At 44.1% G+C, this 14,122-nt stretch overlaps 1 protein-coding gene across 1 annotated transcript; it reads left to right on the forward strand.

Moving 5' to 3' along the window:
• Window positions 1–239: 239 nt before the first annotated feature.
• Window positions 240–12,790, forward strand: LOC125555393 (MADS-box transcription factor 25-like). Its single transcript, XM_048718365.1, has 7 exons — window positions 240–602; window positions 713–794; window positions 11,277–11,338; window positions 11,594–11,693; window positions 11,793–11,834; window positions 11,966–12,049; window positions 12,622–12,790. Exons 1-7 carry the CDS (start codon window positions 421–423, stop codon window positions 12,766–12,768), a joined length of 699 nt encoding a protein of 232 aa, XP_048574322.1. The 5' UTR covers window positions 240–420; the 3' UTR covers window positions 12,769–12,790.
• Window positions 12,791–14,122: the final 1,332 nt, after the last annotated feature.

The raw sequence follows: 14,122 nt of genomic DNA on the forward strand, positions 1-14,122 counted from the left end.
TTAAACTATGAATAGTGGCAACGATATGTTATGATGTCCTTATCGCACACATCGAGGAAAATAGTACGTGGTGGGCCATTCATTAACCTAATGAACAATTAAAATGGTATTTTAGCCAGTTGTTTAATCCTAGCTTAGTGTTGTCTGCACATGGCCGCTCGATTCCTTTTGGTTTGCAGACCATTACAAGCAAACCCAACAATACAAAAGTAGCTAGCTGGATCAGGTAGCAGCCGGGGGAAAGCTTCAACTACGAGCTAGATTAGACTTCTAGACAGCAGAGAAGCAACAATTAGCAGCATAGGTAGCACCATTTACTTTCTCCAATCGACCGGCCAGCCGGCAGGATAGATTAGACATCTAGAGAGCAAAGAAGCAACAATTAGTGTCGGTAGCTGGAAGAAGAAGAAGAAGGAGAGGATGGGGAGGGGGAAGATTGCGATTGAGAGGATCGACAACGCGACGAACCGTCAGGTGACCTTCTCCAAGAGACGCGGAGGGCTGATGAAGAAGGCCCGGGAGCTCGCCATCCTCTGTGACGCCGATCTTGCACTCATCGTCTTCTCCAGCACCGGTCGCCTCTACGACTTCGCGAGCTCCAGGTCTGTCAGTTAATTATTTAGTTCATGCACCCTCCTAATCCTCTCTTAATTACTTAATTATATCATCTCTTAGTTTGTTATGTGTTTGTAATTTTTTTTGTCTTTATCAGAGGCATGGAGGCAATACTAGAGCGCTACCAGGAGGCCAAACAGGAGCATTGTGGAGTGTTGAATCCAACATCAGAGGCAAAGGTATGTATCCATAGTAGCTTTTAGAAGCCACACACATATATTTACCGAAGAAGGTCTGTCTTGTCATCCTCCGAAGATTATGGACCCCGCGTCGTCTCCCTGGCGGCTCGGGGGTAAGAAGCGCCGCCGTCGCAACTTCTCGTCCTCCCTGTCCCAGTCTGGCCGTCGCTGGAGGGGCTCCCCAGCAAAGCCCGGGCCAGCCTCAAGGAAGGTAGCAGCCGGGCACTCGCCTCCGTCCTGGCGCGGGCGTGCAGGCTGTTGGAAATAATCCATGTCGTGGCGGTGGCGATCAGCGTCGGCGCGTGCATTGTCTGGGCATCACCTGACCATTATCTGGGATGTGTATGGGGCATGTCCATGTAGTGTCTAGGTAGAGTCCGAGTGTATGCGTGTGTGTGTGCGTGTGTGGCGCGGGCTGTGCGTGCACTCATTGCGTGTAGATAGGCCTAGGTAGTTAGTGGATCCTGGGGCAAGCGTAGAGATCGCAGCGTGCTCACCATGACCCGTGCACATGGTGGGCGCGTTCAGAGCGGGCCGATCAGGCGCCGGCTGGGTAGGAGGCGTGGGTATCGTGCCCCAGTGCTGGCCCAGTTATAAAACCCCCTTAATAATCATTGTAATTGTCGTGGCAATAGAGTATGTGGTCTGGAGATTGAATTTACCGTTGGTGCGGCGGGCATTCATGCGCCGAAAAATCCTACTATGTCCACTTGCTCTACCTTCTTCCTCCTCGGTTCGTGCCATCTAGAGAAGTGTCAGAGAGAGAGAGAGAGAGAGAGCTCCAGCGAACTACGGAGAGGCCTCGGCTCCAACATTTGGTATCAGAGCGACCAGGTTCAGGTTCATAACACGTGATAGCGTCCGTGATGAGCATGGAGGTCTCCGCAGCGGCGCGCGGTGAGCGCGTGGCGACGGCGATGCGCGACGTGTCTAGACGCAACTCCAATGATGAGGGATGTGACAACGACGACACGGGTGCGACATGCAGACAACACGTCGCAGCGGGCGCGAAGGTGCGCGTTGGCATCGGGCGGACGAGATGACGACGTCGAGGCATGGCTCATATCGGCAGGCCACGCGGCGATGTCATGGCTTAGGGGCTGAGTGCTGGAAATAAGACATGTTGTGGCGGTGGCGGCTGGCGTGACCGCGCCCAGGTCGAGCCCGTGGAGGGTGCGTGCATTGTCTGGGTATCATCTGATCATTATTTGGGACATGCATGGGGCATATCCATGTAGTGTCTGCGTAGAGTCCGAGTGTATGCGTGTGCGTGCTTGTGTGGCGCAGGGTATGCATATGTGCGTGCACTCATCGCATGTAGATAGGCCTAGGTAGTTATTGGATCTCGGGGGTGAGCGTGGAGATTGCAGCGGGCTCAGCGTGACCCATGCACGTACGTGTGCAGGGTGAGCGCGGTCAGAGCGGGCGCCGACAGGGTAGGAGGCATGGGGATGGTGCCCCAACGCTGGCCAAGGTATAAAACCCCCTTGATGATCGTTCTAATTGATGTGGTGACAGAGTATGTCCTCTGGAGATTGCATTTACCGTTGGTGCGGCGGGTGCTCGTGCGCCAGAAAATCCAACTGTGTCCACCTGTTCTACCTTCTTCCTCCTTTGTTCGTGCCATCGAGAGAAGTGGCGGAAAGAGAGAAAGAGAGCTCTGTCGAACTGCAGAGAGGCCTCGGCTCCTATATTTGGTATCAGAGCAACCAGGTTCAGGTCTGTGGCGCGCGATGGCGCTCGCGGCGCGCATGGTGATTGTGGCGGGCATGGAGGTCTCGACAGTGGCGCGCGATGAGCACGTGGCCACGGCGATGCCTGGCATGTCTAGATCCATCTCCGATGACGAGGGACGCGACAACCACGACGCGGGTGCCATGTGCAGATAGCACATCGCAGTGGGCGCGGAGGTGCGCACTGGCATTGGGTGGACGAGACGACGACGTCGAGGCAGGGCTCCTATCGACAAGTCAGGCGGCGATGTCATGGATTAGGCGCTGGGTGTTGGAAATAAGCCATGCCATGGCGGTGGCGACTGTCATGAGCGCGCCCAGATCGAGCCCGTGGCGGGCGCGTGCATTGTCTGGGCATCATCTGACTATTATTTGGGACGTGTATGAGGCATGTCCATGTAGTGTCTAGGTAGAGTCCGAGTGTATGCATGCGCGCGCGAGTGTTGCGCTGGGTGTGCGTGTGTGCGTGTGCACTTGTCGCGTGTAGATAGGCCTATACTAGGTAGTTAGTGGATCCTGGGGGCGAGCGTGGAGATCGCAGCGGGCTCACCATAACCCGTGCACGTACGTGCGTGGTGGGTGAGGTCAGAGCGTGCCAATCGGGCACCGACTGGGTAGGAGGCGTGAGGATGGTACCCTAGCGCTGGCCCAGGTGTAAAACCCCCTTGATGGTGGTTCTAATTGATGTGGCGACAGAGTATGTGCTCTAGAGATTGGATTTGCCTTTGGTGTGGCGGGCGTTCGTGCGCCGAAAAATCCTACTGTGTCCATCTGCTCTACCTTCTTCCTCCTCGGTTTGTACCATCGAGAGAAATGTCAAAGAGAGCTTCGGCGAACTACGGAGAGGCCTCAACTCCAACACAGGCGCTCGGCGCAATGCGGCTCCATGGGCTTCTCTCTTGCGATGCGTGTGTGTCATACATGTAGTGTCCTTAGTGCCGGTCTACTGAGCATACGAATGTGCGCGCAAGTGACGTCCTCGGCGCTGCCCTCTGGCTGCAGATATGGGAGCCCATGCCCAGATCCGTTCAAGGTTGGAGGGGATTGGTTTGGGGATGGCCGGCGCTCCCGGGACAGTGGTGGTGATGCATCTTGTCACTTGGTTGCGCCGGTGAGGTGTGGCAGGTGTGCCAAGCGTAATGGCGGGGGGGGGGGGGGGGGGGGGGGGGGGGGGGGGGGTGGAGGTGCTTGCTGTTGTGATGGTTTGGCCCTAGCGCTCATCATCCGCCATGTCGTCTTTCTGCCGGACGTCGACCTTATTGATCTGGCCGCTGACGAGTTCCACTCTTCCCCGTCAGAGACCTATATGGATTGGAGTATGTCGCCCCTAGATATCTTGACCGGAAAGGCTCCGGCCGCACGCGCTCTTATTATCAGTCAACACGGCCTCAAGAGGGCGCGGCGCGAAGCTTCGCTTTCTTATCGTGCTCATAGGGCATGTCTTAGTCAAGATTCCCAAGACATTGATAGGGTTGGAGAAAGTCACGGCGGCTACAATTGGAGGTCTTGAAGTGTTGGCGGAAAGGTGTACTGGATGCGATGAAGACTGTGTGCTAGGTGCTTGGTTACTTGCAACAGCGGCCTCAGCAAACGGGGGCCGCAACATTGGAGGACTGCAGTTTTGGTGGTGCTTCTCGAGTATCGAGTCTCTATTCCAAGTGTGAAAACCCAAGATCTGGCCTTTATTGGTTGTACCTTGCAATGATCTTGTTGAAGGAATTGTTTTTTAGGTAAACTCACACTTTCTTCAGAGTAAAAACCCAAGATCTTCGATGACAATCTAGCAGTAAGATATCTTTGCATGGGTTGTAGCTTGTATCCTCTTTGCGCTTTATCCCCTGGTGCATGGTGAGGAATTTGATTATTTCGTAGTGTTTCAAACTACACAAATATGAATGTGTGTATGAAACTATCAATTGGTACAGAACCTGGATGTATTATTCCTTTTTTTGAAGAAGAAAAAACAGCAATCAAGCTATCTAAGTAGATGTATATATGGCTCATTTCCATGCACTGTTTCATAACTGAAGTGACTAATCATTTGAACAATTAATACGTACCTGTTATTAGTTATCGTACGTTTGTTCCTCTCACATACTTCATATTTTGTTGGCTGGCCAGCTTCGTCCAAACTGATGTAGTTCAAGCACAAAGTAGTACATTTAACAAGTATCCCGCTTTCTTGCTGGTGACCATTAAAGAAACTAAACCTCTAATCAAAGTTGGTAGTGATTAACGCCAAACTAATTAGGGGATTGCCATCTTTATTGATTGATTTAGTAGGCTGGATCTTGGTCACAAGATTAATCAAGGACCCTGTATCCGCCACACGTGTGGTGCTAAGGGACTTGGACCAGTGCCTCCCTCACTATACATCGTGCCACGTCACTATATGCAGGTACAAGTGACGAAACTGATGATCTCAACAGGAATCTTTTGGTTTTTCAGTTTTTAAGTTTTTATCTCTTAAATAAAAAATTCGATTGAAAAATCATTTTCATTATTAAATCCGTCGCGACGAGATCTTCCAAACTAGATCTCATATCGATATATTTAGACTACTTTTTTTCTTTTGAAAGTTCCCATGTCTATTGCACATAAATTACCATGATGTTTACAATGAAATTGTCATGATATATTCCGACTACTTTTTGTTTAAAGTAAATTTTGACATGTTATAAAAATAGAATTGAGAAACTAAACTTGCCGTGATGAATTACTAAAATTTGCCATGATTCATGAAACAATTTTGACATGGTTCATGATTAAAACGAAATTCATCGTCAATTGCTTTAAAAATGCATGGTCAATGACTCAAATTTGCCATAAATTAGAAACTAAAATTGCCATGGTGAATTACTTAAATTTTCCATTATACATGCACTAAAATTTGCCATGGTTCATACAAAAAATAATTTTGATGATCAAAATACTAGAATTGCCATGTCAAATTACTAAAATTGCCATGATCTATAAACTAAATTTGCCATGATGAATTGCCAAAAATTGCCATGATCCATGAATTAAATTGGCATGGTTAATTACTAAAAATTTCCATGGTCAAATAATAAAATATGACATGAAAACTAGTTGAAATACAATGGTAGTTTTAAATATAAAATAAAAAAAATAGATGAAACATATCAGAGGCAACTTTAGTGTAACATCATGGCAACCCCCCTCCCCCCGCCCCAGAAAAAAGTCATCGAAACATATCAATATGGGATCTAGTTTTGAAGATCTCGTCGAGACAGATTTAATGATGAAAACAGATTTTTAATCAAAATTTTTGTTTAAGTGATAAAAAATTTAAGTCCAAAAAACCAAAAAGATTCCGCTGATGTCATCTGTTTGATCTGACAAAATGGATGGTAATAAGGGCATTTGGACCATGTTGCATCGTGCCACAAGTGTGACCCTTATCATTTGGGTTAATCAAAGAACAAGTGTGCCACATTTTTGCAGCTCCAGTCTATCTAGGCCTTCATGGCCATAATGCTCGAGCCCAAAATTTATATCCGCCAGGCTGATGGTCCGAATATACTACCTGACTAATGATAGGGCCTCGTAGAGTAGTCGATGAAAACAATAATTACCAAGGTCTCCTTTGGTTCAGAGGAATTTCACGGTTTTTGGAGAATTTGGTTCCTTACAAATATTTCCTATATAGTGCTCTGCACACTATTTTGGAGGGAAAATCATCCACTCAAATCTCTTTGTACAGTTCCGTTTGTTTTACCTATGACATCAGACACTCTTTGGTTCAAATTACTATGTTTTTATAATCTTATACTGACGGTGTTACGGTCCAGGGTTGCCTCACTCAACCCAAGTAGGCTGGCCGAGGACCCCCTAGGTCGGTTTTTGCCCTGCGTCATCAATGCCGGCGCATGGGCTCTATAAAAGGAAGATTTTGGAAGTCTTCACATACAAGATAATGAAGAAAGATCTGTAGAGGACACCCCTACTGATGTAGCCGACTAGGAACATGTAACTCTAGGGGCCATGTTATCTTATATAAGCCAGGCCGAGCTAGTTGATAGACACCTTACAATAAGTTAGGATCCCTTGATTATAACATGTATTATGTACACACCTATACATCAATGCAACATGAGCAGTAGTAGGGTTTTACCTCGTATGGAGGGCCTGATCCAGGGTAACTATGTGCTTATGTTTCTCCTTCGATCAACTCACCTCACCGGGATACCCTATCAAGGGATATGCCATATTCTACACTGACATATAGAATTCAGGAGGACATGTCATTATAATAACATGTTTTCTTTTTCCTGCATTTGTAGAATCAAACATATCAAAGAGGCCATACAGGTCTCTTTGGTTTGGAACTATCATATACATAGCAATAGAAAAAAATGGATGTCACGTCAGATCAATTCCTATAGAAACTGAACACACATCATTCAAGTAGGAAATATTTGGTTGTGTCACTGAATACACGTCATAAACTGAATACCTATTTGGTTGTAGCATAGTAAATACGAGGAAATTATCTAAAACAAATGGGGACATGACATATTTATCATAGAAATAAAGAAAAAATATATGAAGTTTCTACCGGAATTTTACTTTTGAACCGCATGCAGAGGAGACAATAGGAGTCCCACTTTTTTCTAATTCTACAAATAAAAAAAGAAAATGGAAAGGAATGAAGTCGTCCAATGTTCCTAGTATTAGTTTTATTTTAACCACTGCAGATGCTAAAAATGTACCATATATGGTGGGGGTGTGCTCCTCACCCGATGTGTAATATTTAGAAAATCTCAACTAACACGCATGATCCCTTCCTTTTCACGAATGTTTTCAATAAATGGTATTTTTTTATTGACTCATAATGTAGCATCAATAGGATACAAATACAATAAGTACACACATTGTCTTTTCATTCACTAGAATAAGAACTGGCCAATTAATCAGATGACTTGTAGCTCCAACCATGTTTTCTTGTCTAGGTGTGACCCGAGCTACCTAAGATTGGGATATCTGATGCATGACCCTCTGAATCATTCCTAAAAATATCTAGCCATACCACATATAGTTAGAAATACTGTAGAAAGTAACAATCACTACAAATTAAAGCCTCCAAAACATCTCGTTTGGTAGCTAGATTGTCATATTATGTTACTAGTTTGTTCCACATTTTGTTCCATATTCTTCAATTATATAAATATATATTACTCTTCATGTCTAGGTTTTTGGAATAATGCTAGCCTTTGTTAAACCCCTTGCACCCTGAGATGCATATTGATAACCTTATTATGTTGTATCATTACAGAGATATCAAACTTTGGTCTTGTTGCCAGAAGGAGAGAAGGTCCAAAAACAGGACCAACAAAGACAAGCATGCCAAACAAGATCATTGTAAACACTCATAAGCCCACCAATGCCACACCATCCATAACATGACATGAACTCCCCACTAATCTAGTCGGGCTTCTTTGCGCCAAGTTCCATCGGCTCTTTGTGTTGCACATTATGCAATAATCACCGCAGTAGTAGCATTCCTATGATAAACAATACTAAATATTGGGGTGTGCAGGATTACCGAAAGAGGCCCCGATCTACCTATCCTCCCAAACAAAATTTTGGCCACTTGCACACTAAACGGTAAAAAATGAACAAAAGCATCCTTAACCTTCATGAGGCCCTTTGGAAAATTGGAGTCCGTTGGTTTGTCTTTAACCATTGAGAATGCCTTTTGCCCCAAATGCTTATTACTATGTAAGGAAAACTACCACAGTCCGCACTTGGTTAGCAAATTAAATAACCATTTAGTCAAAAGACACATACTTTTTTACTTCTAGATCATAAATGCCAAGGCTACACCCATCTTTAGGGATACATAGTGTTGTTTGTATGAAAACACCATCGTCTAGGGGTATCTTAAGAATTCAATCAAATGTATAGCTAGTGACGGTGGACTTATAGAGAAGGTCATCGTACATGAAAACAAATAAACAAAATGATGTTTTTTGAATAGGTTTCATCACCTTGATTGAGTGTGGTCTAGTTCTTGGGGGAGGGGGGGAGTGGCTCCGGGTTGTAAAGAGACTCCTCAGAACCCTCTCTGAAAATCCTTCATGAGGTCGATCCGAGTTATAACGCGAGTCCTTGTAATCAACCCTAGAATGAGTTAGAGCTATTGAATATGTACTAGAGACCAAGCCCCCTTAAGTTTATTCAAGTGAGAGTGAATGAGAGTACATCCCATGAGGGTTCGTATATAGGTGAGGGTACCTTGACAGATGACCAAAACTATCCATGGTGGTTAGGATGAAGTCTGGGTCCATGGGTTCATGAAAGAGAAGTCAAAGGTGAAGGTGTCCATAGTCCATGCTACACCACTCCCTTTCATACATGCATGAGTGGGACTTTCATAGACTTGAGCTTCTTTGCGTCTTGCCTATATTGTTGACTTTGTCCATTTGTTTTGCCTTCTCCTTTGATTTGTTGACCACCACAATTTGATTGGACTTTTGTTAATCACCTTGAACCTTGTTGATCGATTTCAACTTTTGTTGACTAGCCATGTAGGACTATAGTTGGAACCCCGGGTAGGATTATTTATTTTCCTTCAACACATTAAATTTCATAGCATGCTAAATGTTGCCTTTTCATATATTGATGTGATGCCAAAATAATTGAGAGTGCTAGTAGCCCTAGCCTCTCCCGGACCCTCCTTGGTCTAGAAAAGATATCATGATTAAGGATGTGGGCACTACTTATCAGAAAATTAATGAAGACTAGACACATTTCATAGGAAAGACTCTTGTGGTACCCAATACTAAGACACTCCTCAGTGTGATCTTCGATAACCTTCTAGTTTTGATTTCAAAGCTTGTGGCAGTTTATCAGAGTACCAAGGTACTCAAAGGGGTAAGTACTCACCTCGCAACCAAAAGGTTGTGTATACTCTAAGGGCTGCTCAAACACGCAAAGGATTAGCTTCATCTTGCCCAATTTAGCCAAATCAACATCGATAAAAAGGATCGTGTCATCATATTTTCCCATGTAAGTGTGCATTCCATTACACTCGAGTTTTTTGATGATACTACTACTACAGAATGATTCACTATTGACCGACACTAAAACATCATACTAATAGGTTTGATCGTATGTTAGTAACAAATTGCCATTGGAACAAAGCCACAATTGATGTGCCTACAAAGCCCGTCAATGGTGACCATGACATGACTCGCAAATATTGATCCAAGCCCATAAATCGAGCTCATAGATTGGTCATGGCGCTACCTGGTACCACTGTCTCCGATGAGCTCCGCTTGCTATCCGCTGACGGTTTCAATTACGCCCTCCCTAAAAATATAATGGGGAGAAGAGCCAGCGTCTCCTGCCCTGGATGGTGGGAGGAGTGTCACCACCAGTGGCGCGCATGGGCACGATGGCGTTCACGAGGGTCAGCACAGGGTAGGATCATCGGAGGGGCGCCGTAGGGTAGGCTCTTTGGATGGGTGACACAGGGTAGGCTCGTCTCCACAGTAATTAAAGCAAGATCGTGGGATCGCCTATTCAAGACAGAGAAGAGGTGAGGGCGGAGATGGAGGAATGCATTAGTGAAGATGGGAGGGATCAGGGAGAAGGTAGAGCCCATGGGAGAAATCAAGGGTATCAAGGCGATAAAAGCTTAGCTGCTGCATGAGAGAGAGAGAGAGAGTAGGATATGCGAAGTAGAATGGGTGATTTTTTATGTGCCTGAAAAATGCGCTTTAGGTTTTTTCATTGGGCCATATTTTCACTAAGGGACCTTTTTAGAAACACCTATAATTTTATTGATAATGGCAACCGTTATAGGCACACTACTTTGGATCCACGTTCCAAGAAATTTTGAAGTAACTCCTACAGCTACAGATTACAACGATTTTAATGAAATTGCTTAGAGACATCTTCTTCATGGAATCAATCCTTGTAAGATGAAAAGCTACCATGACTACAATAAGGAGACTACAGTTGGACTAGAGCGGCAATACTGCCCCTCATTTACCTGCATGGACTTGATTATCAATAATGATTTCTGAAAGCCCCTTGAGCCACCTAGCCAAACAGATGAGAAGCCGTGAGTGATGAGCGTGCTTGGGCTAGGGATGAACCCCTAGAAGTGCGTACCATCGAACCAAAAAATCACATCAGAGAAATATTCCAACCCCACAAAGAGTCAAACTAATTAACAAAAGCAACATGACACATAAATTAATCAGATTTGAATAATCGGATCAGTGAGGACACACACCTATGTGACTCCATGGCACCGCTATGAAAAAAAAATGAAGTAAGTTTATTCTAAGACACCAAACAACCAGTAGATGTTGATGAAAACTAACGGTGAGGTGAGGTATGGTGACGAGAAGTTTCCTTCGACGGCGGCTAGGTATTCACACTAGTTGTGGGTGGATGATGGTTGTCGTCTTGTCGATGTATATTTTGATTGAATGTTCACTAACAGGACCTTAGTGTCAACTATCAGTGCTGGGTTGTATACCATCGACATGCCTTTTTTGGCCCATCACTTTCATTGTGCATCAGAAACAATAGCTTATCATTGACAGACCAAATATGTAGCCCATCAATGGAGACATTTTCAACTGAATTTTATACATGCCCCCTTACCAGTCATTATGCAGTGGTACAATAAGCAAGGAAGCATGTCTATGTCTCCTAATTAACATGGCGTGCTTCTTATTTGTATCTTATATCATTTCTATCTGTTGGGCAGTTATGGCAGAGGGAGGTTACAACCTTGAGGCAACAAGTTCACAACTTACAACACAATAATAGGTAACAATATTATTCTTTGGTTGGTATTACCCATGTACTGAAATAATTGGCAATTAGTAAAACTATCAAGAAGTTCTTTTTGAGTGGTTTCATATGCAAATTAATTGAACAAATAGAGTGCGCCATACTATCATGCATGTCAACATGTCTGATTTGAAGATCCAGTAGTAGCATCTTTTGTTGTGATGAATGGAGAAGCTAGCTAGGTAGCTAGCCGTTAGGTACACTGTTAAACCATGTGCCCTATGATGGTAGGCAATTATTGGGAGAGGAGCTATCTGGTTCCACTGTTCGAGATTTGCAGTTTCTCGTGAACCAATTGGAGACGAGTTTGCATTCTGTACGAAAGAGGAAGGTGCCCCTTTTCTTTCCCCTTTGGCTTCCTTTCCTTTCCATTCTTTTTTATTTTTTATTTTTGTTTCACACATGATTTACTTGTAGTTTATTTCTTTAGGAGCAAGTTATGGCTGAGGAGATCCACGAACTTAACCAAAAGGTTCACTACATCTTCTTCATGTTCTTGCTTCTATTGTTGTTGGTCTTGAAATAGCTCGATTAGCACAGATTCTTGTATGTGTGCTTGCTATTAGCAGCTGCAGTATGATGATATGGAATTTGCTTTTGTAGGGATTTCTTATTCAAAAGGAAAATATAGAACTTGGCAAGAAGGTGAGAATTACTCATAAGCAAAACATAGAGTTGCAGAAAAAGGTGAGAAATGTCATAGATTCTCATGGGTACTAACTACTAAGTGAGTGATAGCTAAAAATTCCTAGTTTGTCATCTGGAAGTCTATAACAGTATAACATATATATGTATGCTTTAGTAAATCCTTAAAAAACATGACCACACATATATATTTGCAAGAGAAGAGACAAATTTGAAGGATTAGTATAGCACCCATGCATATATGCAGATGTTTTGAGCACATCTAACAAATGTTATATTCTCTAGTGTATTTTATTTAAGTGCAAATCCTCTATAGCGTATTAGAATGTTTGACGCATATGCAAGTTTTTCTTTGTGGAAATGAGGGCAGGCCTCGGCCTTTGCATCAATCTATGCAAGCAGAAATCATATTCAAGTAAAAATATAAATGTTTCAAAAGTATGGTATGTAAAAACTAGAAATGCATGCACAGGCACAATGTAATATAATGTGGGGCGACTAGATTCAAATTTTACAACAGTTCTAGTTAACATAGCATGACGTTAGCTTAATTTGTATTTTGTTGCAAGCATGGAATGAAGCTGATACTAGAGAAACTAATGTGTGTTGATTAGCTTTCTGGGGCCATGAGATCGAGTGAGCAGCAAGCCAGCGGAAGCAGCTCAAAAGCTGCTGCCGGATTATTATTGTCGACTAGAGCAGGTGAACCAAGGATTTTTATTGACCTTGAGTTGCGGCAGCAGGAGCATGAGGATGAATAACACCTACTACCTCGTCCACTACATGCTAGTAAGTCATTAATGTTCAGTTGCATTATTAAGAAGATATATGTGCTTAGTCGCATCCCAAACCACATTGTTAACCAAAATTTATTGATTTGCGTGAAGCTGCAGCTTCAACCTATATTTTCAGTGCATGCGTGGACGATGGAAGCTCGATCATCAAATTAATTATATGGTTCCTGTGTAATTTGCATAAGGTATTAACAAACATGTATGCATGGAGTGCAGAACTACAAATTAAGATTAAACAAAACAAAAGCAGAAACATGCTTGAAACATGTATGTTTTGATACTATCTGTCATAGACATTGCTATATATGTGTGAATCTAACTCGGTCTCAATGAGGGGACGAGAGAAGATCATATACTTCCTCCGATTTATAGTACTTGTCGCCGATTTAGTACAAGGGTACAGTGGTGAATAACTTAATGCATCATGAATTTGATTTGACCCAGTTCCAATTGTTGCATTGTGGGTGTCATTCTTATGTGCTTCTAATCATTAAGTAGCTTCGATGTAAGTTTTGCTACTGATGATGCCAGCATACTTGTTGGTTATATGATAAAGTTGTATCGCTTCTCTGAATGCCCGACTAGGCTTTGATCTATTGTAAACCGAACAAATTGAAATTGTATGCGACGGATGAATTGTTGTGTTTGGCCTGTTAGAATAGTTAGAAATATCAATGGCCCCATGAAAGAGATAAATATTTTGTTTGGCCTTTTTTTCAAAAAGGAGGATAGACCCCCGGCTCTGCATCTGGATGATGCATGCGGCCATTTTATTAATTATTCACAGAGACCATACAAAGTAATACATCAGTCAGCCTGAAGCCACCATCTAGGCAACACCTGTTGCTACTCCTATCCCATTGATCAAGGTGTGCCGAATATCCGGGACTAATACCAAATGGACATCGCACCAAACCCTAACATCTAAAGCTGGATACCCCAGCCCAGCCACACACCGGGACTCGGTTCTACACCGAACCGACGCACTCTCAGAGGCTGCCGCCGCCATCTTCCACCGGTCCATCTCCAGAGCAGTAACTGACCCATCGACCTTGTCTGGCCTGCCGTCGATGCCAGCATGACGCCAGACAACTCCACCATGTTGCACGTATCTGTTCACACGCGCCCATCACCGAACGTCCGCAGTGCCATGCCACTGGGATCCGCCGTCGGCCTTGCGGTCGATGAGACACCGCTCTTTCGCTTGTCCCGTCCAACCAGCACTTGCTCCAAAACGATGCCCTCAAGAGGGATAACGGCATCAAAGGTACCTTCATCGTCTGATCCGGTAGATCCAGATCTAGGGTTTCCCCGGAGCATC

The sequence above is a fragment of the Triticum urartu genome, chromosome 5, assembly GCF_003073215.2.
Source record: "Triticum urartu cultivar G1812 chromosome 5, Tu2.1, whole genome shotgun sequence".
Taxonomy (NCBI): domain Eukaryota; kingdom Viridiplantae; phylum Streptophyta; class Magnoliopsida; order Poales; family Poaceae; genus Triticum; species Triticum urartu.